General features: G+C 42.4%; 1 protein-coding gene across 1 annotated transcript; it reads left to right on the forward strand.

Moving 5' to 3' along the window:
* Positions 1-17245: 17245 nt before the first annotated feature.
* Positions 17246-27144, forward strand: CFAP107 (cilia and flagella associated protein 107; the record flags this gene model as incomplete). The annotated part of the gene is made up of 4 exons (XM_079945760.1): positions 17246-17359; positions 21947-22060; positions 25554-25731; positions 26960-27144. 4 exons carry the CDS (start codon positions 17246-17248, stop codon positions 27142-27144), a joined length of 591 nt encoding a protein of 196 aa, XP_079801886.1.
* Between the last annotated feature and the right edge of the window lie 604 nt (positions 27145-27748).

The following is a 27748-nucleotide window of genomic DNA, read 5'->3' on the forward strand; positions in this document are numbered from 1 at the left end:
GGGCTCATTTCTGAAGCTGCTTCCTTCTGCAGATCATGGGAGAAATAAAGCACTTTCACCCCCAATGGCTGGTTTGATCTGGAGACCCAATGCTCATCTCTTCTCCTTTACCGATTCATTGCTATCCTTCCTGCAGCCCGTCATGAGACTCAGGGAATGGAAAAGGGATAGGAATAAATGTTCACTGAGAGCCAGCTGCATGCTAGGCTCCATACTGGGCTGTTTACATCTACCACCTCATTGTGATGAGAAACAGATGTGCTGGGCTGCTGCCTAAGCATTTTATAGTATGACAGCCCTGCTCACATCCAGAGTCTGGACATTTTGATAAAGACGAGCTTAGGATTCCTACCACAAGTTCCTGCTTTGCTTTGCCCTGGTCACCTTTTAAAATAACCACTTAGAGGTGAGCCTGTGAAAAGTTAGTGACCTCCACCCCAGTCACCTTAGAAGGAACAGATGCTTGCTTGCTGCCCTGCTGGCCGTATCCTGCTCACTCATGACCTGGGACAGAGGACTCTCCCCACCGCTTATTAATAATAATAAATCTTGTTACTTTACCTCCTTTGTGTGAGTGTATTGAAACTGCACCTTCAGTTGAAATGACCCCTGGGTTTTTGCTTCCCCAGAGCAGGAGTTCAGATGCGGGGTGGGGGAGCTCCCTGCTGACCCCGTGTGGGTGGCTTGTGCCCCCTCATTCATCAGGTCATCATCTGCATAGTCTTAATTTAATACACCAGCTACACCGCCCCCCGCCCACCGCCATATGTGCCTCACATGAATTCTACAAAGTGGGTATTCTTTTTAAAATTATTTATCTATTTTATACATATTAGTGTATATATGTCTTTTTTGTTTGTATTTTCCTGTTTGTTTTTTTTTGTGGTACTCGGGCCTCTCGCTGTTGTGGCCTCTCCCGTTGGGGAGCACAGGCTCCGGACGCACAGGCTCAGTGGCCATGGCTCACGGGCCCAGCCGCTCCGCGGTGTGTGGGATCTTCCCGGACTGGGGCACGAACCCGTGTCCCCTGCATCGGCAGGTAGACTCTCAACCACTGCACCTCCAGGGAAGCCCAGTGTATATATGTCAATCCCAATCTCCCAATTCATCCCACCCTCCCCCAAAGTAGGTATTCTTAAGCCCACTTTACAGATGAGGAAACTGAGGCCCAGAGACATTAATAACAATACTCATTTCCTGACCCTTTCCAGTCAGGCTCAAGGCCAGCTGATTCAGTAGTTTACCCAAGACTGTGTAGTTGACCGGGCACTGAGCATTGCAGCCCTGACCTGTCTGACAACAAACCTTTTCTGCTGAGCCCCATGGTCCATTAGCTCTCTTCTTTCCTATCATTCTGAATTAAAATGAGAGACACGACTGAGCCACATGACCTTATGTGAGTCATTTCCCGTCCAGCTGGGTGTCAGCCTTCCTCTGATCTGAGTTAGATTGATAGCGTCAAGTCCTTTTGCCGTCATTTTTTGTTTGTTTGTTTTGCTTCCTTGACTGCAGATTTCCCGAAGTCTGAATGACTTTGAAATTGGTAACTATAGCCCACTCCAGGAATGCACAGCTGATGTGCCCCACTAATATGGCTCAGGAGAGATGGACACCCCCATACCTTTAAGCCCAGGTGCTCCGGGAGTGGTTTTTTTTTTTTTTTTGCGGTACTCGGGCCTCTCGCTGTTGTGGCCTCTCCCGTTGGGGAGCACAGGCTCCGGACGCACAGGCTCAGCGGCCATGGCTCACGGGCCCAGCCGCTCCGCGGTGTGTGGGATCTTCCTGGACCGGGGCACGAACCCGTGTCCCCTGCATCGGCAGGCGGACTCTCAACCACTGCGCCACCAAGGGAAACCCTCCGGGAGTGTTTTCTCAGTAAGTTCCCAGGACTTTCGCTGGAAAGATCTGCCAGTTAGCCCGGGACAAGTACCAACAGATAGAAAATAACGTGTTGCATCCCAGATTGCTTTCTTTTGTCAGAAGGCAATCAAGGACAAGATCTTAGGGCAAAGTAGAAAAAAACTGTGTCCTCCTCAGGGTACTCCTCACCCCCACCCAGGAACTCCTTGACTGTCTGACCCCAGACCTTGTCTCTACGCCTGCATCCTCTGCTCCAGAGTGCCTGCTTGCTCTCTCCTCCTGTCCTAGTACAGGTTAGGCTCCACTGCAGTGACAAATGGCCGTGCAGTCTCAGTGGCTTATGACAATAAAGGTCTATTTCCTGCTCAATTACCTATTACATGACCCTCAAAGGTCAGCGACAGCTCTGCTCCACATTTGTCTACTCCTGGATACAGGCTCTATTTGAAATATCTCCAGTCTCATGGGAGAGGGAATAAGAACCTGGCAAATCACACACTGGCTCCCCAAGCTTCTGCTCAGAAGTGATGCTCACCTTTTCTGCTCACCTTTCGTTGGCCAGAGAGTAAGTCCTATGACCAAGCTTGATGTTGACAGAACAGCGAAGCATAATCCTCCCCAGAGAGGGGCGACAGTTACTTTTGGACAACATTACAGCTTTCCACACTCTCATTCATAATATTTTCATTTCCATTCTACCTTAAAAATTAATTTTAAATTACGTAGGTGATACACAAATATATTCTCCTTTTATTTATTTATTAATTTTGGCTGTGCCACGTGGCTTGCGGGATGTTACTTCCCAGACCAAGGAGAGAACATGTGTCCTCAGCAGTGAGAGCGCAGAGTCCCAACCACTGGACCACCAGGGACTTCCCTTTTTTAAAAAAATTCTCCATTTAGAGATAAGGCTAAAGTCCCTTTTGACCACCCTCCCTCAACTCTATTCCTTTTTATTTGGATTCATCCACTGTTACCTTTTTTAGGGGGTGGAGGGTAGGTTTTCCAACCCTTCAAAACCTGTTTCTATGCTTTCACATACGCAGATATGTACCCACAGAAAATATAGAGTATTATTTTGTGGGATGACTTTGACATATATTGTATATAACAGATACTATTCTGTACATGTTGTGCCACTTGAGATCTTTTTTCACTCAACAACGTATCTTAGAAATCTAGCCTAGTAAACAGCATAGATGTATCTTGCTCTTTTTAGCTACTGCATGGTATTCCGAGGTATGGCATATTTCAATTCTTAGCCATTCCCTAGTGGTGGACACATTTAGTCTCTTTCCAGTTTTTCACAAACAATTCTGTAGTGAACATTTCTGCACATGCCCCCTTCTGCACTTGTGATTCTCTGTGATAGGTTCAAGAAGGACTTTTGACCCTGCACAATTTTACATGTTGATAGATGCTACCAAGAAGCCTGTCCCATTCCCTTTTTTTCCTAGCAGGTCTCAGCTTCAGGGGAAGTAGTTGGATCGTAACCACCAATGCCAAAAGCAAAAAGAAAATTGATTGGCTTGACAACTGGTCGAGTGGGATGGAGTTGGCTGGCAGGTCTGTATTTGAAAGGGAAAATTCCTTAACTCAAATGAACCTTTCCAAAAATCAGTTGAGGAGTTTGGGCAGGCTGCAATATTGCTGGTGTGTTGCCTCTAACATCCTTGTCTCCATCTAACAAAGCAAAGGATGCCAGAGTCAGCAGATTGGCTCCTCGTTCCCAGGTTGTCAAGGTTTGCTCTTGGCTAGAACACCCCTACTCCAACATTGTAGCTGGTTTCTTGCAAATTGCTGTGCAAGGTTGAATCAATTAAGGCAGTGCCTGGGGCTCAGTTTTCAAAGCATTTATCTTAGGAAAAACCCCACAAGAGTCTGACCTCCTTACAGTGAAACAACTTCCTGCTATGTCATCACCAAAGGATAGAACAGTTTTAATTTTAAGTTAAAGAGACACATTCTGGGTTTGTTATTGCTGCTTGTGCAAAGCCGCTTCCGGGAGGCAGAGTGATGGAGGACACACGGTCTGGAATCAATTAGAGGCCCAATATTTACTTAACCTCCTAGTCCCTCAGTTTTCTTGCCTTGAAATGGGGATAATCATATTGAATGCATGGGGTGTTTGTGTCAAGCAGGCTGAATCGATGTAAGTTGTGATTAGGCATCTGCTGTTCAACAGATACAGTTACAGAGGTGCTGGTTATCAGACTCACAGCATATCTGCTGATGGGGATAACAAGCTGCTTTTGTGTTCAGGAATCCCCTCTTCAAAGAGAATCTAGAATCGTTCCCTTTGGGATATTTCTGCCCCAATTTCCCAAATTTACTCCTCTAATATAGGGAAAGGAATGGATTTTGTTATTAAAATAAACTTGGTTTAGGCACGAAGCGAAGAGAGGGTTGAACATTTATTGATTCCTTATATGTGATAGACATTTTACGAAGTGCTTTGTAGGTGACATTTCACTGAATTCTCATAATCTTCTCTTATGAAGTACATGATATTTACTCCCAATTTACAGATTAGGAAACCAAGGCTGGCTTAACCCAGGAACTTGGCCAAAGTGAAACAGCTGGTAAGAGATGGGACTGGAAGTGGAAGCCAAGTTTGTCTGAGTACCCAGCAACCCCCCACCCCATCCCGTTCCTTGTGCAGTAACCCAAAGCTGATTGCCCACCTTTAAGAAGTATTTCTAGGATGTACTAGACCAGGAGACGAGAAGTCAATTCATTATCCATCTTTGAGGTCTCACCATAGAAGGGTGCCACCTTCTGTGGACCTAGACCCTCGTCCTATGGGCACAGAGTCTGCTGTAGCTCCTCAGTGTGGCGTTGAGCACACAGTATTGTGATTATTCAATGACCAAAAGCGTCTGCTCCTAAACTAGATTAAAGTGATCCCCAGCTTCTAATATGCACAGGTGATGGGAAAAGCAAGTGACAATCATCTCTGATGGAAGATAATATCATCCTAGACCTTACCATTTAGTTTTTCAGATACCAGGCATACAAGAAGAGAAGCGCTAGCAACAGAAACCCACAGAAACAACCGTTAAAAAAAAAAAAGGAAGCCACTGTAAAATAGCTCTGTTTATTATGTAGATAAAATAGCGGTGCTGAGAATTTCCTAAGATGATTGAATGATTAAGTATTAAAAAGTATTTTATACTTTTCAACATACTTATCTTCATATACTTTTTAAATATATTTAGGGCAAAATCCTTAAACCATAAAATATTGACACAATAGAGGTGATCAACAATGCCACACCTTGGTTCTCTAAAAAGACTGATAAAATTGGTCAGTATCTGATGAGACCAATAAGGAAGAAAAGGAAGAAGCACAAAGAGTAAATACTAGGAATAAAAAGGGACTTCAGCACAGATCCTAGAGATATTAAAAAGATGATAGGACATTATGAACAACGTATGACCCCAAATTTGAAATTTAGATGCAATGTGTAAATTCCTAGAAAAATACAACTCACCAAACTGACAAAAAAGGAAAGAGAAAAATCTGATTAGTTTTGTAACTAATAAAAGATACTAAGTCCACAATGAAAAGCCTTCAAACAAAGAAAAACAAAAGAGAAATCTCCTGGCTCTGATGCCTTGACTTATTTAATATTCATGGATGAAATATATTAATCTTATGTAAACTTTCCTAGAGAATATAAAAAGTAGGCATATTATTTTATGAGGTTACCTTAATACTTTTAAAATTTTTATTTATTTAGTTTCCTATTAGTCATCCATTTAATACACATCAGTGTATACATGTAAATCCCAATCGCCCAATTCATCACACCACAACCCCTACCCCCCCCCCGCCACTTTCCCCCCTTGGTTTCCATATGTTTTTTCTCTACTTATGTGTCTCAATTTCTGCCCTGCAAACAGGTTCATCTGTACCATTTTCTAGGTTCTACATATATGCGTTAATATACGATATTTCTTTTTCTCTTTCTGACTTACTTCACTCAGTATGACAGTCTCTAGATGCATCCACGTCTCTACAAATGACCCAATTTCGTTCCTTTTTAGGGCTGAGTAATATTCCATTGTATATATGTGCCACATCTTCTTTAACCATTCGCCTGTTGATGGACATTTAGGTTGCTTCCATGACCTGACTATTGTAAATAGTGCTGCAATGAACATTGGGGTGCATGTGTCTTTTTGAATTATGGTTTTCTCTGGGTATATGCCCAGTAGTGGGATTGCTGGGTCATATGGTAATTCTATTTTTAGCTCTTTAAGGAACCTCCACACTGTTCTCCATAGTGGCTGTATCAATTTACATTCCCACCAACAGTGCAAGAGTGTTCCCTTTTCTCCACACCCTCTCCAACATTTGTTGTTTGTAGATTTTCTGATGATGCCCATTCTAACTGGTGTGAGGTGATACCTCATTGTAGTTTTGATTTGCATTTCTCTAATAATTGGTGACGTTGAGCAGCTTTTCATGTGCCTCTTGGCCAACTGTATGTTTTCTTTAGAGAAATGTCTATTTAGGTCTTCTGCCCATTTTTGGATTGGGTTGTTTTTTTAAAAAATATTGAGCTACATGAGCTGTTTATATATTTTGGAGATTAATCCTTTGTCTGATGATTCATTTGCAAATATTTTCTCCCATTCTGAGGGTTGTCTTTTTGTCTTGTTTATGGTTTCTTTTGCTGTGCAAAAGCTTTGAAGTTTCATTAGGTCCCAATTTGTTTATTTTTGTTTTTATTTCCATTACTCTAGGAGGTGGATCAAAAAATATCTTGCTGTGATTTATGTCAAAGAGTGTTCTTCCTATGTTTTCCTCTAAGAGTTTTATAGTGTCTGGTCTTACATTTAGGTCTTGAATCCATTTTGAGTTTATTTTTGTGTACGGTGGTAGGGAGTGTTCTAATTTCATTCTTTTACATGTAGCTGTCCAGTTTTCCCAGCACCACTTTTTGAAGAGACTGTCTTTTCTCCATTGTATATCCTTGCCTCCTTTATCATAGATTAGTTGACCATAGGTGTGTGGGTTTATCTCTGGGCTTTCTATCCTGTTCCATTGATCTATATTTCTGTTTTTGTGCCAGCACCATATTGTCTTGATTACTGTAGCTTTGTAGTATAGTCTGAAGTCAGGGAGCCTGATTCCTCCAGCTCCGTTTTTTTGCCTCAAGACTGCTTTGGCTCTTTGGGGTCTTTTGTGTCCCCATACAAATTTTAAGATTTTTTGTTCTAGTTCTTTAAAAAATGCCATTGGTAAGTTGATAAGGGATTGCATTGAATCTGTAGATTGCTTTGGGTAGTATAGTCATTTTCACAATACTGATTCTTCCAATCCAAGAACATGGTATATCTCTCCATCTGTTGGTATCATCTTTAATTTCTTTCATCAGTGTCTTATAGCTCTCTGCATACAGATCTTTTGTCTCCCTAGTGAGGTTTATTCCTAGGTATTTTATTCTTTTTGTTGCAGTGGTAAATGGGAGTGTTTCCTTAATTTCTCTTTCAGATTTTTCATCATTAGTGTATAGGAATGCAAGGGATTTCTGTGCATTAATTTTGTACCCTGCAACTTTACCAAATTCATTGATTAGCTCTAGTAGTTTTCTGGTGACATCTTTAGGATTCTCTATGTATAGTATCATGTCATCTGCAAACAGTGACAGTTTTACTTCTTTTCCAATTTGTATATCTTTTATTTCTTTTTCTTCTCTGATTGTTGTGGCTAGGACTTTCAAAACTATGTTGAATAATAATGGTGAGAGTGGACATCCTTGTCTTGTCCTGATCTTAGAGGAAATGCTTTCAGTTTTTCACCACTGAGAATGATGTTCGCTGTGGGTTTGTCATGTATGGCTTTTATTAAGTTGAGGTAGGTACCCTCTATGCCCACTTTCTGGAGATATTTTTTTTATCATAAATGGGTGTTAAATTTCTCAAGCTTTTTCTGCATCTGTTGAGATGATCATGTGGTTTTTACTCTTCAACTTGTTAATATAGTGTATCACGTTGATTGATTTGTGTATATTGAAGAATCCTTGCATCCCTGGGATAAATCCCACTTGGTCATGGTGTATGATCCTTTTAATGTGTTGTTGGATTCTGTTTGCTAGTATTTTGTTAAGGATTTTTGCATCTATATTCCTCAGTGATATTGGTCTGTAATTTTCTTTTTTTGTAGTATCTTTCTCTGGTTTTGGTACCAGGGTGATGTTGATCTCATAGAAGGAGTTTGGGAGTGTTCCTTCCTCTGCAGTTTTTTGGAAGAGTTTGGGAAGGATGGATGTTAGCTCTTCTCTAAATGTTTGATAGAATTCGCCTGTGAAGCCATCTGGTCCTGGACTTTTGTTTTTTGGAAGATTTTTAAACACAGTTTCAATTTCATTACTTGTGATTGGTCTGTTCATATTTTCTATATCTTCCTGGTTCAGTCTTGGAAGATTATACCTCTCTAAGAATTTGTCCATTTCTTCCAGATTGTCCATTTTCTTGGCATAGAGTTGCTTGCAGTAGTCTCTTAGGATGCTTTGTATTTCTGCGGTGTCTGTTGCAATTTCTCCCTCTTCATTTCTAATTTAATTGATTTGAGTCCTCTCCCTCTTTTTCTTGATGAGTCTGGCTAATGGTTTATCAATTTTGTTTATCTTCTCAAAGAACTGACTTTCAGTTTTATTGATCTTTGCTATTGTTTTCTTTGTTTCTATTTCATTTATTTCTGCTCTGATTTTTATGATTTCTTTCCTTCTGCTAAGTTTGGGTTTTGTTTGTTCTTCTTTCTCTAGTTGCTTTAGGTGTAACATTAGATTGTTTATTTGAGATTTTTCTTGTTTCTTGAGGTAGGCTTATATTGCTATAAACTTCCCTCTTAGAACTGATTTTGCTGCATCCCATAGGTTTTGGATCGTTGTGTTTTCATTGTCATTTGTCTCTAGGTATTTTTTGGTTTCCTATTTGATTTCTTCAATGATCTCTTGGTTATTTAGTAACGTATTGTTTAGTCTCCATGTATTTGTGTGTTTTACTTTTTTCCCCCTGTAATTGATTTCTAATCTCATAGCGTTGTGGTCAGAAAAGATGCTTGGTATCATTTCAATTTTCTTAAATTTACTGAGGCTTGATTTGTGACCCAAGATGTGATATATCCTGGAGAATGTTCCATGTGCACTTGAGAAGAAAGTGTAATTCACTGTTTTTGGATGGAATGTCCTATAAATATCAATTAAATCTATCTCGTCTATTTTGTCATTTAAAGCTTGTGTTCCCTTATTAATTTTCTGTTTGGTGATCTGTCCATTGGTGTAAGTGAGGTGTTAAAGTCCCCCACTATTATTGTGTTACTGTAGATTTCCTCTTTTAGAGCTGTTAGCAGTTGCCTTATGCATTGAGGTGCTCCTATGTTGGGTGCATATATATTTATAATTGTTATATCTTCTTCTTGGATTGATCCCTTGATCATTATGTAGTCTCCTTCCTTGTCTCTTGTAACATTATTTTAAAGTCTATTTAATCTGATATGAATATTGTTACTCCAGCTTTCTTTTGATTTCTGTTTGAATGGGATATCTTTTTCCATCCCCTAACTTTCAGTCTGTATGTGTCCCTAGGTCTGAAGTGGGTCTCTTGTAGACAGCATATATTTTATTTTATCTATTTATTTATTTTGCCATATGTGGGACTCTCACTGTTGTGGCCTCTCCCGTTGCGGAGCACAGACTCTGGACACGCAGGCTCAGCAGCCATGGCTCATGTGCCTAGCCGCTCCGTGGCATGTGGGATCTTCCCAGACCAGGGCACAAACCTGTGTCCCCTGCATCGGCAGGCGGACTCTCAACCACTGCGCCACCAGGGAACCCCGACAGCATATATATATTGGTCTTGTTTTTGTATCCATTCAGTGAGCCTGTGTCTTTTGGTTGGAGCACTTAATCCATTCACATTTAAGGTATTTATCGCTATGTATGTTCCTATTATCATTTTCTTAATTTTTGGGTTTTTTTTTTGTAGGTCCTTTTCTTCTCTTGTGTTTCCCACTTAGAGAAGTTTTTGTTTCGTTGTAGAGCTGGTTTGGTGGTGCTGAATTCTCTTAGCTTTTGCTTGTCTGTACAGCTTTTGATTTCTCCATTGAATCTGAATGAGATCCTTGCTGGGTAGAGTAATCTTGGTTGTAGGTTCTTCCTTTTCATCACTTTAAGTATATCATGTCACTCTCTTCTGACTTGTAGAGTTTCTGCTGAGAAATCAGCTGTTAACCTTATGGGAGTTCCCTTATATGTTGTTTGTCGTTTTTCCCTTGCTGCTTTCAATAATTTTTCTTTGTCTTTAATTTTTGCCAATTTGATTACTATGTGTCTCAGCATGTTTCTCCTTGGGTTTACCCTGTATAGGACTCTCTATGCTTCCTGGACTTGGGTGGCTATTTCCTTTCCCATGTTAGGGAAGTTTTCCACTATAATCTCTTGAAATACTTTCTCGGGTCTTTTCTCTCTCTCTTCTTCTGGGATGCCTATAATGCGACTGTTGTTGCGTTTAATATTGTCCCAGAGGTCTCTTAGGCTGTCTTCATTTCTTTACATTCTTTGTTCTTTATTCTGTTCCACAGCAGTGAATTCCACCATTCTGTATTCCAGGTCACTTACCCATTCTTCTGCCTCCGTTATTCTGCTATTGATTCCTTCTAGTGTAGTTTTCATTTCAATTATTTTATTGTTCATCTCTGTTTGTTTGTTCTTTAATTCTTCTAGATCTCTGTGAAACAGTTCTTGCATCGTCTCGATCTTTGCCTCCACTCTTTTTCTGAAGTCCTGGATCATCTTCACTATCATTATTCTGAATTCTTTTTCTGGAAGGTTGCCTATCTCCACTTCATTTAGTTGTTTTTCTGAGGTTTTATCTTGTTCCTTCATCTGGTACGTAGCCTTCTGCATTTTCATCTTGTCTATCTTTCTGTGAATGTGGTTTTTGTTCCACAGGCTGCAGGATTGTAGTTCTTCTTGCTTCTGCTGTCTGCCCTCTGGTGGATGAGGCTATCTAAGTGGCTTGTGGAAGTTTCCTTATGGGAGGGATTGGTGGATGGTAGAGCTGGCTGTTGCTCTGGTGGGCAGAGCTCAGTAAAACTTTCAGGTAACTTAATCTTAATAATAAAATCTCACAAAAACTGAGGAAATGAAAACTGCAGGCTATGAAAATCTTACTCATGTATACAGAGACAAAAAAATTTTCTAAAAAATATTTGGCAAGCAGAATCCAGAAATATTAGAAAAAGGATACTGTATCATGATCATATATACTAGAGTTTATACTAGAAATGTAAGATCAGTTTAACTTTGCAAAATTAATCAATACAATTTATCACATTAATGGATTCAATGAGAGAAAGTGTGTGATTATCTTAATAGATGCAAAGAATCAAACATTTATTTATGGAAACTGTCTAAGCAAATTTAGAATAGAAGGAAGCTTCTTGAACTCAATAAACGGCATTTACAAAAACATCATACTTAATGGTAAACATTAAACATTTTTCCTTTGGTATTAGGAACAGGACAAGAGTTGCTCACTACCATTTTTAATCAACATTGTTCTGGTGGTCTTAGCCAATGCAAAAGACAAGTATAAAACCAATTAGGGTTGGAAAAGAGGAAATAAAATAGGTATTATTTGCAGATGCTATACTCTCAAAGAATCTACAGGGAAATTATTAGAATTCATAAAATAATTAACCAGGTTGATGGACATAAAGTTACTGTTTTAAAAAATTAATTGCATTTTAATATATAGGGAAGAATCAGAAAATGAAATAAAAAATAATTCATTTAAGTAGCATAAAATACAAACTACAGAGGAATAGATGATATCAAGAGAGTGAAAAGACAACTCACAGAATGAGAGAAAATATTTGCAAATCTTATATCTGATAAGAGATTAATAGCCAGAATATAAATAACTCCTACAACTCAAACACACACAGAGATACACACACACACACACACAATTAAAAAATGAGCAAAGGACTTGAATAGGCATTTCTCCAAAGAAGATATGCAAATGGCCAATAATCACAGGAAACGATGCTGAATATCATTAGCCATTGGGAAAATATAAATCAAAACTACAATGAGATACCACCTCACACCCATTAGGATAGGCTATTACAAAAAAAAAAAAGAAAGAAAGAAAGAAAAAAAAGAAAAATAACGTGTTGGCAAAAAATGGAGAAACAGGAACCCTGTGCATCGCTGGTGAGAATGTAAAATGGTGTGGTTGCTGTGCAAAATAGCTTTGTGGTGCTGATTCCACTCTTAGGTGAATACTCGAAAGAGTGTAGCTCAAACAGCTCTCTGTAAACCAGTGTTCACAGCAGCATTATTCACATCGCCAAAAGGTGGAAACAATCCAATTGTCCATCAACAGATAAAGTGTGGTATATATATACACACAGTAGAATATTATTCAGCCATAGAAAGGAATGAAATTCTGACATATGCTACAACATGGATGAACCTTGAAAACATTTGGTTAAGTGAAATAAGCTATAAGGTATCTAGAGTAGGCGAATTCATAGAGACAAGAAAGTAGAATAAAGGTTACCAGGGCTTGAGGGAAGAAGGAATGGGGAATTATTGTTAATGGGTACATAGTTTTTGTTTCAGATGATGAAGAAGTCCTAGAAGGTGTGGACTAATGTAAACAAACACTCATACACTGTTGGGGGAGGATGTAAATTGATATAACTCTTTGGAAAATAGTTTGGCATTATCTAGCAAAGTTAAGACACACATACCCTATGACCCAGAAACCCCACTCCTAGGTATATATCTAAGAGCAGAGGTTTTCAAAGCATAGTCCACAGACCCCCAGAGATCCCCAAGCTCCTTTTAGGGGATCTTCAAGGTCAACACTATTTTCTTTTTCTTTTTTTTTGGTGTGTATGACTGTTTTTTTATTGGGGTATAGTTGTTTTACAATGTTGTGTTTGTTTCTATTGTACAGCAAACTGAAGTAGAGTTCCCTGTGCTATACAGCAGGTTCTCATTAGTTATCTATTTTATACATATTAGTTAGTGTAGATATGTCAATCCCAATCTCCTAGTTCATACCATCCCCCAACCCTTTGCCCCCTTGGTGTCCATATGTTTGTTCTCTATGTCTGTGTCTCTATTTCTGCCTTGCAAACAGTTTCCTCTGTACCATTTTTCTAGATTCCACATATATGCATTAATATACGATACTTGTTTTTCTTTTTCTGACTTCCTTCACTCTGTATGGCAGCCTCTAGGTCCATCCACATCTCTACAAATGACCTTATTTCATTCATTTTTACAGCTGAGTAATATTCCATTGTGTATATGTACCACATCTTCTTTATCCATTCATCTGTTGATGGAGATTTAGGTTGTTTCCTTGTCCTGGGTATTGTAAATAGTGCTGCAATGAACACTGGGGTGCATGTGTCTTTTTGAGTTATGGTTTTCTCTGGGTATATGCCCAGTAGTGGGATTGCTGGGTCATATGGTAATTCTATTTTTAGTTTTTTAAGGAACCTCCATACTGTTCTCCATAATGACTGTATCAATTTACATTCCCACCCACCGTGTAATATTAAGATGTTATTTGCCTTTTTCCACGTTGTTGACATTTGCACTGATGGTGCAGAAGTGATGGGGGTAAAACTGCCAGAGCCTGTGCATAAGTCAAGGCAGTGCCATTACATTTGTATTCTTCGCCACCACACACTCGCAGCTTTTTAAAAAAATTGCTAGTTTCACTTCGTCCCAGCTTACCCTTCACCCCTCCCCCATGCCGTGTCCTCAAGTCCATTCTCTACGTCTGCGTCTTTATTCCTGTCCTGCCCTTAGGTTCATCAGAGCCATTTTTTTCTTTTTTTTAGATTCCATATATATGTGTTAGTGAAGTGAGAGAGTAGCTTTGACATATACACACTACCAAATGGAAAATAGATAGCGAGTGGGAAGCAGCTGCATAACTCAGGGAGATCAGCCCAGTGCTTTGTGACCCCCTAGAAGGGTGGGATAGGGAGGGTGGGAGGGAGGCACAAGAGGCAGGGGATATGGGGATATATGTATACATATAGCTGATTCACTTTGCTATACAGCAGAAACTAACACAACATTGTAAAGCAATTATACTCCAATAAAGATGTTAAAAAAAACTGCTAGTTTCACATAGAGTGTCCTTGATGAAGAAGTAAAAATTATTAATTTTATTAAATCTTGACCCTTGAACAGATGTCTTTTTCACATGCTGTGTGATGAAATGGGAAGGACGCATGAGAAAGCTCTGCTGTTGTGTGCCCAAGTTCAATGGTTCTCTTGAGAAAGAACGCTCTGTGTGTGATTGTTTGAGTTATGAGTGAAATTAGCTGGTTTTTTTTTTTTTTTTTTTGCAGCTTGTGGGATCTTATTTCCCTGACCAGGGATCAACCTGGGCTCCTTGCTGTGGAAGCTCAGAGTCCTAACCACTGGACCACCAGAGAATTCCCAGGGTTTTTTTGTTTTGTTTTGTTTTTTAATGAAACACAATTTTTACCCGAAAGAATGACTGGCAGACAAATCATGGTTATTCGAATTGGAACCTTTGGCAGATGATTTCTCAAAAATGAATGATGGAAAGCTGTCACTGCAAGGAAAACAACGGTCAGTAGTTGTTGCCAATGACAAAAATTTTGAGCTTTCAAGCTAAAACTAGAATTTTGGAAAGCCTGTATCTACCACTGTGAGCTTGTCAACTTCCTAATAGGTGTTTTTCTGATGATATCAGTAGGGATATAAGCAAATGTGATTATTTTGGGATATAGTATAATGAAACATGTCAACATTTGGAAGATCTGCTCAGTAAAATTATCTTTTCCAAATGACCACCATGATGTTACAAAATTACAAATGGGTTAAAGATCTATCCAAAGCACAAGATCAATCAGTGGATTTTTTTTTTTTTTTTTTTTTGCGATACGCGGGCCTCTCAGTGTTGCGGCCTCTCCCGTCGCGGAGCACAGGCTCCAGACGCGCAGGCCCAGCGGCCACGGCCCACGGGCCCAGCCGCTCCGCGGCACGCGGGATCCTCCTGGATCGGGGCACGAACCCGCGTCCCCTGCATCGGGCAGGCGGACTCTCAACCACTGCGCCACCAGGGAAGCCCCAGTCAGTGGATTTTAACGTAATAGGGCTCAAAGAGTTCACTGAATAGTTTCAGATTCCACACTGCAACTAAACTTTAAAAACTGCCACTTGTTGAGTTTTGGTATAGTAGCAAAGAATATCCATGATTAACTGCAAAGGCTAGTAAAATATTTCTCTTTCTTCTAACTACATATCTATGTGAGGCTGATTTTCTCCTTTAAACAAAACAACATATTACAACAGATTGAAAGTTTGTTGTTACTTATAAATTAATAAACACTAATTAATATATAATATAATTCATTGGGTTGGGCAATTCTGTGGTGTAAAATTCCTGTCATGACTGATTTCAAGCTACCAACATGACTACAGAATGTAGTGTTGGCTCTCACGAACTGGTACAATCTGGCTCCAGACCACTAATATAATCCACATTTTAAAAAGCCCTTTGGGTCCTCAATAGTTTTTAAGAGACTAGAAATTTTGAGAACCAGTGCCCTAGAGAAATGGCTATATCTGGCTACTAGGAGACATGTTCTGTGTCCAAAAATATTTAGGAACCATAGCTACGTGCAACATGGATGATTCTTAAAAGCATTAACCATATTGAGGAACAGAATTCAGACTCAGATGAATACATGCTAGAGGATTCCATTTAAAGTCCACAATCAGGCAATACTAAGCTTGAGTGTTTAGGAATGCATCCTTTGGTGCTAAGCATATACAGAAAATCAAGGAAGAGATTGCCACAGAAGTCAGGTTGGAGTGGAAGAAGGCATATGGGAACACTTCTGGGGTGCTGGGAATGTTTTATTTCTTGACCGACATGCTGGTGGGGTTTTGTATACTAGAATTCATTTTTTCTGTACCTTTATTTTTAAAGTAATTTTTCATGTTTGTGTTACATTTTACAATAAAAAGTTTTAAAAAATGGAATTATACAGAACACGTAGCTCTCTTGGGTTTTGATTGAAAGGATAGCCCATCTTCCTGGCTCAAGACTTGCCCAGACTATGGTACCTGCCAAATAGAAGTTTGCTCTGCTCTATCTTCCATGTCCTTTCCCTGCCACATAATTAGTTTCAATATGGAACAAATAATTTCCTGGAGTTCCTCTATTTTTGTTTAAAAGCCATTGGAAAACACTTTCTCTGAATTGCTTTTTTGAAATGGAATGTCTTCGTTTGTGGCAAGCAAGACTACAGTGTACTGCTTCTTTAACTTAACCATATATTGCAGGCATCTTCCTATGTCAGCATTTTTTAACAGCTACAGGGTATTTTTTTATATGATGTGTCACAATCAGCTCTCTGCTGATAGATATCTAGGTGGTTCCTGATTTTTTGGCTTAATGAATAAGCAAGATCATGGTCTTTATCCCATTGGACTGAGCTCTATAGGGATGGGGCCCTGGTCTAGCCACTGATGCATCGTAGCCCCAGCTCAGTGCCAAGGATGTGGCATATGCTTGCTAGAATGACTCTGGAATGAATGAATGGAGATGATCTGAATGAACAATATTTATTAGTTTGACCACAAAGATAGGATTCTTCCTCAAGCCCCTTAGGCAAAGGGCCAGATGGGCAGTGAGTAGAGCCCAGTGGTTTAGACCTGAATCAGAGTGGATTTAAATCCCAGCTCTCCACATGTGTGACTTGAGGCAGCTACTTAATCCCTCCTTGCTTCAGTGTCCTCACCCATAAAATGGGTACAGTCATTGGCACCTGCTTCATAGAGCTGCTCTGAGGATTAAACAAGTGAGTACATGTAAAAGTCTCTGTATGGGCCTAGCACATCAGCACTCATTAAGTAGTAGAATGTGATCATCTCAACTCGTTCTAGTTGTAAAAATGCAGCAAAGATGATGCCTTTTATCAGGTGGTGACATAGAAACCAGGTCCTTCTGCCTCCTGCTTTTGTGGCGATTGTTGTTGGTTTGATTTGCTTTTGGGGTGTCAATTTTGCTCCTGAAGAATCAGCTGCCCCCTTAAGGAGAGTATTTATACTCAGAGTCTATCACCATGGAGACAGTCAACAGTAGGGAATCCAAGATCACATCACCTCTCCCTGGAGGCTGAAAGTGGACTCTCAAGGCCCTTTTATTCTGTGAAGTTAGTAGAGTTTCATCTACTACCACTCCTTTTGACTGATGAAAAGAAAAAAAAAGGCATCCCAAACTCAGCAACTTCATAACATCTCCCACCCCCGAAACCTTAAACTGTGTTAAGTCGAAGAAGCTTGGGGCAAATCCTTACCATGCAGTTTCTTACTGCAGTAAGTCCACAGTCATTCTCCACTCCGAGCTGGAAGATTGAGGCCAAGTATTCAACCAGAGTGCTCACTGGAAACTGGTTGGAGGAGAGGAAGATGGTAAGAAAAGAGGAGGTGGACAGAGGGCTCAGAGGGAGACCTGCTAGGGAGAGGGAGGAGTTAGGACATTATTATTTTCAAAGGGCCATAGGCGACTGCATCTTAAGAAGGTGGCACTGTGCTATACATAGAGGAGTTATGTTCAAGCAATCATCAAGGTCCCTATTACATCTTGAAAACCTCATAGCACAGGTGTCAATATGGTTGTGCCTTGCAGTTCCATATTCAGTGGAGTGTTTCTAGGCACCCAGTGTTCCCTGTCCCTAATTCCACTGCACCTTGATTTGAAGAATGTCTGCTCTCCCTGGGCTGGCCCTTCCCAGGATGTGTTACCTGCCAAGGCAGGCTTGACACTCCTTGTGTTGATGTCCAGGGATGAACTGCTGTTCTCTGGCACCTGTTATGCAACCTTGCCCTGCCTGTGCATTTCAGCTTTCACTTTCAAAGCAGAACAAATGGGCTTTTGGTGTTCCCATGTACCTTAAAGGTCATCACAAAATACTTTGCCTGAATTGACCTACTTAAAATAGAATATCTTCATTTGTGGCAATCAAGACTGACCCACTTAAATTTCTGCAGAGACGTCTAGACATCCTCACGTCTTCTTGGAAAATAGGCACGGGAAAGAGGGTGAGATAGAATTGGCAGCTTTGATGCAAGTGCGGGGAAGGTTGATGGTGATTTCTGAGAACTGGAAAAGGCTGTTTTCATGGGGGAACATGAACATTTACCACCCCTCTGGTCAGATGTGGCTTTTGGCCATTTTTAGCCCTGACTGCACTTGGCTTTGTTTAGGGAGTAGGGGTGTGTAATCCAAGGGCAAGAAGGACTGGGTGAGCAGTCCCTTCAGGCTCCTGTGGGCAAGGCAGTACCCAGGGATATTATGGACTGGTCCAATGCCTAGAGGAGATTGCATAAAGAGAGCAGAGTTGGAGTGATGTCAGAAAGATGGCAGGCTAAGAAGCTCCAGGTTCCTTGTTCTCTCATGGAAACACTTAAAAAGCAACTATAGCCTAACTGAAACAACTATATGGGAGCTCTGCAAAACAAAGGTCTATAGCAAAAAATCAAATGCCCAGTAGAAAAAGCCACATTCAAAATAGTAGGAGATTCCATGGCATTTTTACTTGCCCTTGCTGCATTCCCTCCCCAGCACAGTGTGGTGCAGTGTGGGGGAAGCAGTGGCTCAGCTCCCAGCTCCCTCCCTGGAACCCAGAGGGAGTGGAGCAACATTGTAACCTGTCTGGAAGCTGCCTGAGGGATTGGTCTCTGTTCTGCCTAACTCAAGAGACCAGACAGGGAAAAGTGGGTAGTTCATATTTTAGGCTAGGAAGAGCTTGAAAAGCAGCAGTGGTCACAGTTAATGAAAGCTGCCAGGGGACTACAAACTTGCAAATGTCTGGGGGCAAGAAATTATAGGTAGAGGAATGCAACAGAACATTGAAGGCTCTGAGAAGAAGCCAGGAAGAGACTCCTCAGATAATTAAGGCATTTTAAGGCAGCCATGTACACAGGGGAAATAAAAAGTGTGCGCATGCATGCGTGCACACACACACACACACACACACACACACACACACACACACACAGAGGCCTAAGGAGGATGCATGCTCATGTTCAGAAAAGTCCTGAGAAGAACTTAAACCTTCATACCTGGCTGATTCCAAGGCTCAGAACATGCCCTGCTACTTAGTGGAGAACTTTCCTTGAGTGGAGCCAGTCTGCAAAGACTAGGAGAGATGGCTGTTTTTTTCAAGTGCTCAGTGTTCAACAAAAAAATCATAAGGCATACAAAGAAACAGGAAAAGATGGCCCACTAAAAGGAAGAAAATAAAGTGGCAGAAATGGTCCCTGAAGAAGCACAGGCAATGGAAGTACCAGAGAAAAACTTTAAAAAACCTGTCTTAGGGGCTTCCCTGGTGGTGCAGTGGTTAAGAGTCCACCTGCCAATGCAGGGGACACGGGTTTGATTCCTGGTTCAGGAAGATCCCACATGCTGCAGAGCAACTAAGCCCGTGTGCCACAACTACTGAGCCTGTATGCCACAACTACTGAAGCCCGCATGCCTAGAGCCTGTACTCCTCAATAAGAGAAGCCACAACAATGAGAAACCTGCGCACCTCAATGAAGAGTAGCTCCTGCTGGATGCAACTAGAGAAAGCCAACCAACATCAACTGAGACCCAACACAACCAAAAATAAATAAATAAAGTAAATAAATTTAAAAGAATTAAAAAAAAAAACCCATCTGTCTTAAATATGCTTAAAGATCTAAAAGAAAATATGGACAAAGAATTAAATGAAATCGGGAAAATAATATACAAGAAAAATGAGAATATTAATGAAAGATAGAAATTATAAAAAGGAATCAAACAAAAATAATGGAATTGAAAAATTCAGTAACTAAATTGAAAAAAAATTCACTAGAGACATTCAACAGTGGATTTGAACAAGCAGAAGAAAGAATCAGAGAACTTGAAGACAGATCATTTGAAATTACTGAGTCCAGGGAGCAAAAAGAAAAATGAATAAGAAAAGTGAACAGATCCCAAGGACTTATGGGACATCATCAAGCTGACCAGTATACAGATTATGGGATAAAAGAGAGAGAGAAAGGGGCAGAGAGATTATTTGAAGAAATAATGGCTGAAAACTTCCCAAACTGGAAGAAAAGATATGGATCTACGAATCCAAAAAGCTCAATGAAGATCAAATAAAATAATCCCCAAAGAGACCCACACAGAGACAATTATAATCAAACTGTTGAAAGTCAAAGAAAAAGAGATCATCTTTAAAGAAGCAAGAGAAAAATGAATCATCACATACAAGAGAACCCTAATAAGATTATCATTAGATTTCTCAAAAGAAACCTTGCAGGTCAGAAGACAGTGGAGTGATATATTTAAAGGGGTCAAAAATAGTAACAACAAAAACCCCCACCCCACTATCAACTGAGAATACTGTTTTAGCCAGCAAAACTCTACTTCAAAAATGGAGAAATTAAAACATTCCCAGATAAACAAAAGCTGAGAGAGTTCATTACCACTAGGGCTGCCCTACAAGACATGCTAATGGGAGTCATTGAAGTTGAAATGGAGAAATGCTAGACAGTAACTTGAAGCCATATGAAAACATAAAGACCTCTGGTAAAGATAAATACACAGACAAATATAAAAACCATTATTATTATAATTTTGGTTTGTAATTCCACTATTTTCTACATGATTAAAAAACCCAAGTGTATAAAAATAATTATAAATCCATGTTAGTGCATACATGGTAGATCAAGATGTAATTTGGGACATCAATAACATAAAATGGGAGAGGGCAGAACTCTAAAGGAGTGGAGTTTTTATTACTGAGTTAAGGCAAGTTAGGATCAATTTAAAATAGATTGTTACAAAGCACAGCTAACATCATACTCATGCAAAAGAATGAAGTTGGACCCTTACCTCACACCATATTAAAAAATTAATTCAAAATGGATCAAAGACCTAGATATAAGACCTAAAACTATAAAACTCTTAGAAGAAAACATAGAAGAAAAGCTGCATGACCTTGAAGTTAGCAGTGATTTCTTGGATATGACACCCAAAACATAGGCAGCAAGAGAAAAAAATAGATAGATTGGACTTCATCAAAATTAAAAACTTTATGCATCAAAGAACTCTATCAACACTATCAACAGAGTGAAAGCAGGATCTTGAAGAGAGATATTTGCACATTCATGTTCTCAGCAGCATTATTCACAGGAATTGAAAGGTAGATGTAATCCGATGACGCATGAATGGATAAACAAAATGGAGCATGTACATACAATGGAATATCACTCAGTCTTTAAAAGAAAATTATGACACATGCTACCGTGTAGATAAAACTTGAAGACACTATGCTAAGTGAAATAAGTCAGTCACCAAAAGACAAATACTCTATACTCCCACTTATCTGAGGTACATAGAGTAGTCAAATTCACAGAGACAGAAAGTAGAATGATGGTTGCCAGGGGCTGAGGGAGGGGAGATTGGGGAGCTGTTGCTTAATGGGGACAGAGTTTCAGTTTGAGAGGATGAAAAAGTCCTGGAAATGGAGGGTGGTTGTGGTTGCACAACACTGTTAATGTACTTAATGCTACTGAACCACACACTTAAAAATAGTTAAAATGGTGCCTTTTATTAGGCATATTTTACCACAATGAATTTCAAAACAAAATCAACCACAAAAATGTAATATAATGGGGGAAAGAAAGAGTAGAGTTGGGAAGAGTGAGCAACAAAGGAGAAAAAGAAAGGGAGGAGTCGAGCAGGGAGAGAGAGGAGAGAACAGAAACGAGAGTGACCATGAGATATGGTCAGATGACACCAAAACAGCTTTCCCAAGGGCTCTTGGGGGGTTGCCAAGTCCCTGAGCACACTCCTTTTCAAGTACTGGAAGGGAGGGGGGCACAATTAAGCCTGTGTTGTGCAGGATGCCCGGGGTCCATATTTACCCTTTTTCTGCCCAGCTTCCAATGGTTGGGAGCTGAGGGGATGCAGCAGAAGTTTGAGAAGGGGCATCACAGAAACTGTCCTGAATATTTGGTCTTTTTCAGTTCACCAAAGCCACTGAGAAAACACCCCAGACCATTTATAGAAAAGAGTATATCCCCTTCCCAGGCCACAGACCGGACCAGACCTCCAGGTGGTACAGCAAGAGGAGAGTTGAGGTAAGAGGGCTCGGGACCCCCCACTCAGGCCTGACTCCCTCCCAATGCTCAGGAGACACTAACAGCCAGACTCTTTCTAGATCCATTTCCCTCTTAGAAACTCAGGAGTAACCTCATTAAATACCCTCCCCAGCCAGATGGCTGCCAATGTCACTCACCCTTATTTACTGGGTGGACAGATGTCAATCTAATCTCAAGCTGGTAGCATTCCCCTTGGCTGGTGTCCCAGCACTTTCCTGGGCCATTTCCCCCCTTCCTTCACACTTTTCCAACAGGGTGCAGGCAAAGAATATGGGAAACAAACAAAGGTAAGTGTTCAATTAAGGTGAATGTAGTCAGGAATCACACAAAGTACTCCAAAAGTTAAGTGGTGGTGATGTTGAACAGTGTTTGTAGCAGCTATGCCCAAGTGTCCTGTTCTTTTGTATGAAAAGTCAAGGACCGTTCAGTGCACTCTCACTTGTTGGGTGCCTGTTTGTGAGTGTGGCTGTGTTCCAGGCTTTCAGAACAGGGAGCAGGGCACTGCAACCTCAGAACATGCCTTCCACGCCCAAGACCAGGCATTAGAGACATTTATCAAATTAGGTGAGAGTGTTCCAGAGGCTCAGAGATCCTGGCCCTTCCAGGAACAGGAGAGAAAGCCTCTTCCTATATCAACTCTCATGGGTACTTCCCACCAGGTTCAGCCTGGAGAGAATAAGCTTGTAGGTGCTCACCCACTGGGCACACAACTATGCCCTGTCCCCACCATGATCTGGGTGTTCCCCCAAGTTATTTCTTCTGCCAGCCTGCTGCTCATAGAGGTGATTTCCGTCCCCTCACTCCCATCCCACACAACCCTACCTTTGCCTAAATTCAGGGTGGGGGCAGGGAGGCACAGAATGAGGGATGAACATCCTTCAGAATGGAGCATTTTAGAGCTGGAAGGGACCCAAGGGATTGTCCAGCTCAGCACGCTCATTTTCAGATAAAATGTGCCCAAGGGTGGCGAGTGTCCTGTCTGAAGCTGTGTAGCCTGTCGGTAAGGGACCGAACAGGGGGCTGCTCAGCAAATCAAGAAATCAAGCAAAAAGTCTCCTCAGATCCCTTTTCATCACCTGCCAGAGTTGACTCTTCAACTTCTGCATTTGGGGATGCATGTCAGTATAAACAGTGCCAGATGTTCAGTTCTGTGCTAGCATCCCTGGACCATGACGGCATCTCTGGTTTGTGCTGTCATATCTGGGTCGCACTGCATGGTCCTCGGACCGTGCTGATGCTTTGGTGCTGCCAACCATTAGCATTAGTGTGCACTGAAGACACAAACATATTTGAATACAAGGAAGTCAAAATTAGAACCCACAATCCTAACCATCCCCTAACCATCGATGTACATGAGGCATTTAGCCTAACTCTCAATATACCTTTGGTGCCCTTTTTTTTTTTTTTTTTTTGCGGTACGTGGACCTCTCACTGTTGTGGCCTCTTCCTTTGCGGAGCACAGGCTCTGGACGCGCAGGCTCAGCAGCCATGGCTCACGGGCCCAGCCACTCGGCGGCATGTGGGATCTTCCCGGACTGGGGCACGAACCCGTGTCCCCTACATCGGCAGGCGGACTCTCAACCACTGCGCCACCAGGGAAGCCCCTTGGTGCCCTTTCTTAAAGACATTTGTTGTCCCATCAGAAACCCTGATGAGGGATAACCACACACACATAGAGCCTGGATAAAATTAAGATACCTCCTCCAACACATACACAAAATAGAACCCAGCAACTGGATATTCGTGTCTAGGGATTCTGTTCAAATAGCCTGTTTGTGTGCTGAGGACACTGGAAACAGCATCGCTTCCACATCGCTGCTTCCGTTCTGTCAGCTCCTCTGTGTGCTCCATCCTGTGCTCCCCTACTGGGACAGCCTCCGTTTCCATCTCCCTCCCCACTTTACTCTCCTCCCTTTGGCAAATGCTGCAACTGCTCTTCAAACTGACCATGGATCAATGGAGTTTTTATCCCCTAGGCAGGTGTTTTAATCATGTTTTTTATCTTCTGTATTTTACTTTGATATTTTAGGGGTCTTGCTAATCCTGGAGAGGCTGCCCCTCCCAGGGTTAGCTAATTCCTAGGGACAGTAAACACCTTGCCTGCCATCATGCCTTTCAGATGCAAATCAACCAATCCAGAGACCATCCCTCCAATCACCTCCTTTATCTAATGCTCACATGCGAGGCCAATATTCCCCATTCCAGGCCCAGGCAGTGACAACCAGAGACACCCTGAATTTATTCAAACTGGGCAATCCTACACTTCTCAAACATGCCTACCCTGCTTTGCCCATTCCTTTGTTGGAAAGCGCAACGAAGGCTCTGGGCCATGTTCTATCTTCAGTCCTTCTGCCTCCTGACTGACCCTTGTGCTTCCCATGTGCGATGTGACATGCCCCCTCCTCTTGGGAATTGTAAGTGATAGACTTCTTTCAAAGGCAGTTGTCTCTATGTCTGTCAGCTTCCGTACCTGATCAAAACAAAAATCTTGTGTGCATGGTCAAGATAGCTGAGAACCCCTCCAACTTGCTTTCCCTGACCTTGGAAATATACTCCAGACACCTGGTGATGTGGACCTTGGGAACCCCTGCTTAATGTCTGTGCCCATCCCCCTGTGTCTCCTTCTGGCCTTGTGATCTGACGGATTCATGGAACCACCACTTGAAATATTCGGTGCAGCCGGTGTTTTTGGGCTGTAGTAGGCGCAGACCTCCCCACGACTCCAGACAAGAGGACGAGCATGGAAATCCACATCATCTTCCCTGTAGATCAGCCCAGTCCTCTAGGATTCCCTTTTAGGGCCAAGAGGATTTTCTTAGGAAAAGCACCGATTCAGGCAAACGTCCCAGAGTCGGGAGAACACGGCTTTCTTCTCCCTGTAAGTAACTCCCCACCAAAGAAATCACCCCCTGAGTTGCCAGCTGAGGGAGACATAAATCCTTTGCAGGAGAAGGCAATTTACGGAGCATTCGCTGACTCTTCCCATAGTAACTGATCGAAATAGAAGGTGCAGACGTCAGGCTCGGCACTTAACATCCTTCACTTGCCATGGAAATCGGCGCTTGGAAGGATGAGACTTGAGACAGATCAAAGGGGGTAATTTCAGATCACCAGGGCATGCAATGAGATGGCCCGGACTCCCCTATTCAGCTGGGTATCCTGACTTTCATTTTACTGCATCCCCCTAGCTCGTTCTCGGGATGAGTTGTCTTGGCATAGGCTGGGAGCTCCTCACGCAGAGAGCGGACTGCAGCTGAGGTGGGATGTGTGTTTGAAGGTGAACTGCGTCATGGTGGGCAGACAAGTGTGTTTCCTGTTGGTGGCTCCCAGGGCTCAGGCAGCCACACTCCCACGGGGGACCCCTCTCCTTCAGCACCACAGATCTCCATGGCGGGCAGATTCTGTCTCCAGCCACAGCCAGGTGGATGCCTTCCTCTGATTGGTAACATGTGCCCTGTGTCTGTCCTTCCAGGGGCTCCCGTACAAACACCTGATCACCCACCACCAGGAGCCCTCGCACCACCATCTGATCAGCACGTACGACGACCATTACAACCGGCATAACTATAACCCAAGCTTGCCCCAGCTCCGCACGTGGGATAGACATAGGTTGCTGTGGCTCCCGGAGAAAGCTGACTTCCCCCTTCTCGGTATCTTTATAATTCGGGATCGCCTCCTTTATTGGGCTCTAAAGGGTTCATAGCTGCATAGGGCTGAGGTGTGCCTACCTGGTGCGGAAGAACCTCACAGGTGACTCAGACTCCAGAAAAGCATTAGAATGAGAAGATAGGGAAAGAGTCCTATTTACCTCCAGGCCACCTGCCCTCTCCCTGTGTTGCTGGATGATGTTGCTGTGTGATGAAACTGTCACCTGCAGCACCATGTTTACCTGGAGCACAGGTGGTGGGGCGCAGCATCACTGCACACTCAGATCCATCATCCGTTTCATAAATACTACTGAGTAATCCCCAGGTGCCATGCCCTATTGTAGCATCTGGGGACACAGCAGTGACAGATAGGGAGGAATTCCTGCCCTCAGGGAATTGACACCCTCATGAAGAGACACAGAAGACATCATTAATGAATAAGATAACGTAAGATCCAGTGCACTGCACCGGGATATGTGGTATGAAGAAAAGAAAACGGGTAGCGGAGAGAAAGTGAGGCCGTTATATTGATTCTCGTTGGGATGGGATGAAAAAGGACGGTCTTTCTGGAGGAAATAACTGAACTGAGAAGGAGGGAGCTGTGCAGGAATTGGAGGGAAGGACATCCCAGGGGAGGCAAGAGCGAGTGACAAAGCTGCTAAGCAGGGGTAGAGGAAGGCCAGGTAGGGGCTCACAGGCCACAATAAGGAGTGTGGACTTTGTCCTTCCCTCAGTAACAAGACTTTGCACAGATTTACCAGGAGAGTGCCTTGATCTGACTTACGTTTCAAGCTGCCCCTATCCTTTGCACTTATGTTTTTGTGGAGAGTGAGCGCTTGTCACACCGCATTACTTTGCAAGGGTTTCTCTCAAGGTCACTCTCGCAAGCTCGCGCTGCTTCCTTCCCTACTGGGGTGGGGCAGTTATTATCCAGGAACTGATGGGGCCACACTTTCAATCAGGTCATGGGGCTGAATTTTCCAAGGCTTCTCACAGTGTCTGGTCCCTCCTAGGTACACAGGGAGCAGGCCACACCTTGAGGCTCTCGGGGGGTTGGCAGGACCATCACCCTCCTGCAAGCCTCCTTCTCCCCTCTGGTGCACGGCCAGCCTAGCTCCCTGGTACGGCAGCCTGGGAGAACCTGCAGGGTCCAACCAACCATTCTCCTGTCCCATCAACACTAGCCTCCTCCTCTAAGCCCTGTTCACCCAGACTCTGGTTTGCCTTGCAGCTCCCCCTACAAACTACGGACTCTATGAGCAGTTGAAGCAGAGATGGCTCCCATCACCCGAGGCCACCCAGAGGGAGAGCATTTACACTTCTTCCTACCCCAGACCACCTTCTGGTGCTACGTCTCAGCGGGAGCATGCGATTCCGGGGCCTCCCCATCGCCTGCAGCCTGTCCCACACTCCTGAGAACTGCCACCCCATCACAGCACAGGTGGAATCACGTGGAGACCCACCACACCGTCGGACCTGCCAGACAGCAGGCGGCTGCACATACTTCCAGAATTTTAAATCAAGCCGATCTGAGCGGCCCTTGGAATCATGGTCTGTGTTTTATACTTTCTACCCCTCCTCCAAACCCACAGGTCCTTTCTTTTCCAGCCCACAAATAAAGCCCTTTGACACAAGGAGTGTCATGTATGTGCAGAAGACAGACTTGAAAGTCAAGAGTAACTGGAAGAACCCATAAGTTCCCATATTTCACACAAGGGGAAACTGAGGCCCAGAGAGGTAACATGACTCCAAGTTCTCACAACTTGGTACATATCCTCCAGGAATGTTTGTTGAATGAATGAGTGATATGATGAATGCGGAATAGAGGAAGGGTGGGTAGAAGACATAAGAGATAGCTGGCATGGAGCCAGCTGGCCTCCTCACGCCTCCTGCACCATCCATTCACCCCACAAACATGGGGGCCTGAGCCATGGTCAAGGCAGCCTCTGGCCTCACAGCCTTCTGTCCAGCAGGAAAGGGATGTGAATGCATCCCTTTCCTGCATTCAGGAGAGGGTGAC

The sequence above is a fragment of the Stenella coeruleoalba genome, assembly GCF_951394435.1.
Source record: "Stenella coeruleoalba genome assembly, chromosome: 1".
In the NCBI taxonomy this organism is placed as follows: domain Eukaryota; kingdom Metazoa; phylum Chordata; class Mammalia; order Artiodactyla; family Delphinidae; genus Stenella; species Stenella coeruleoalba.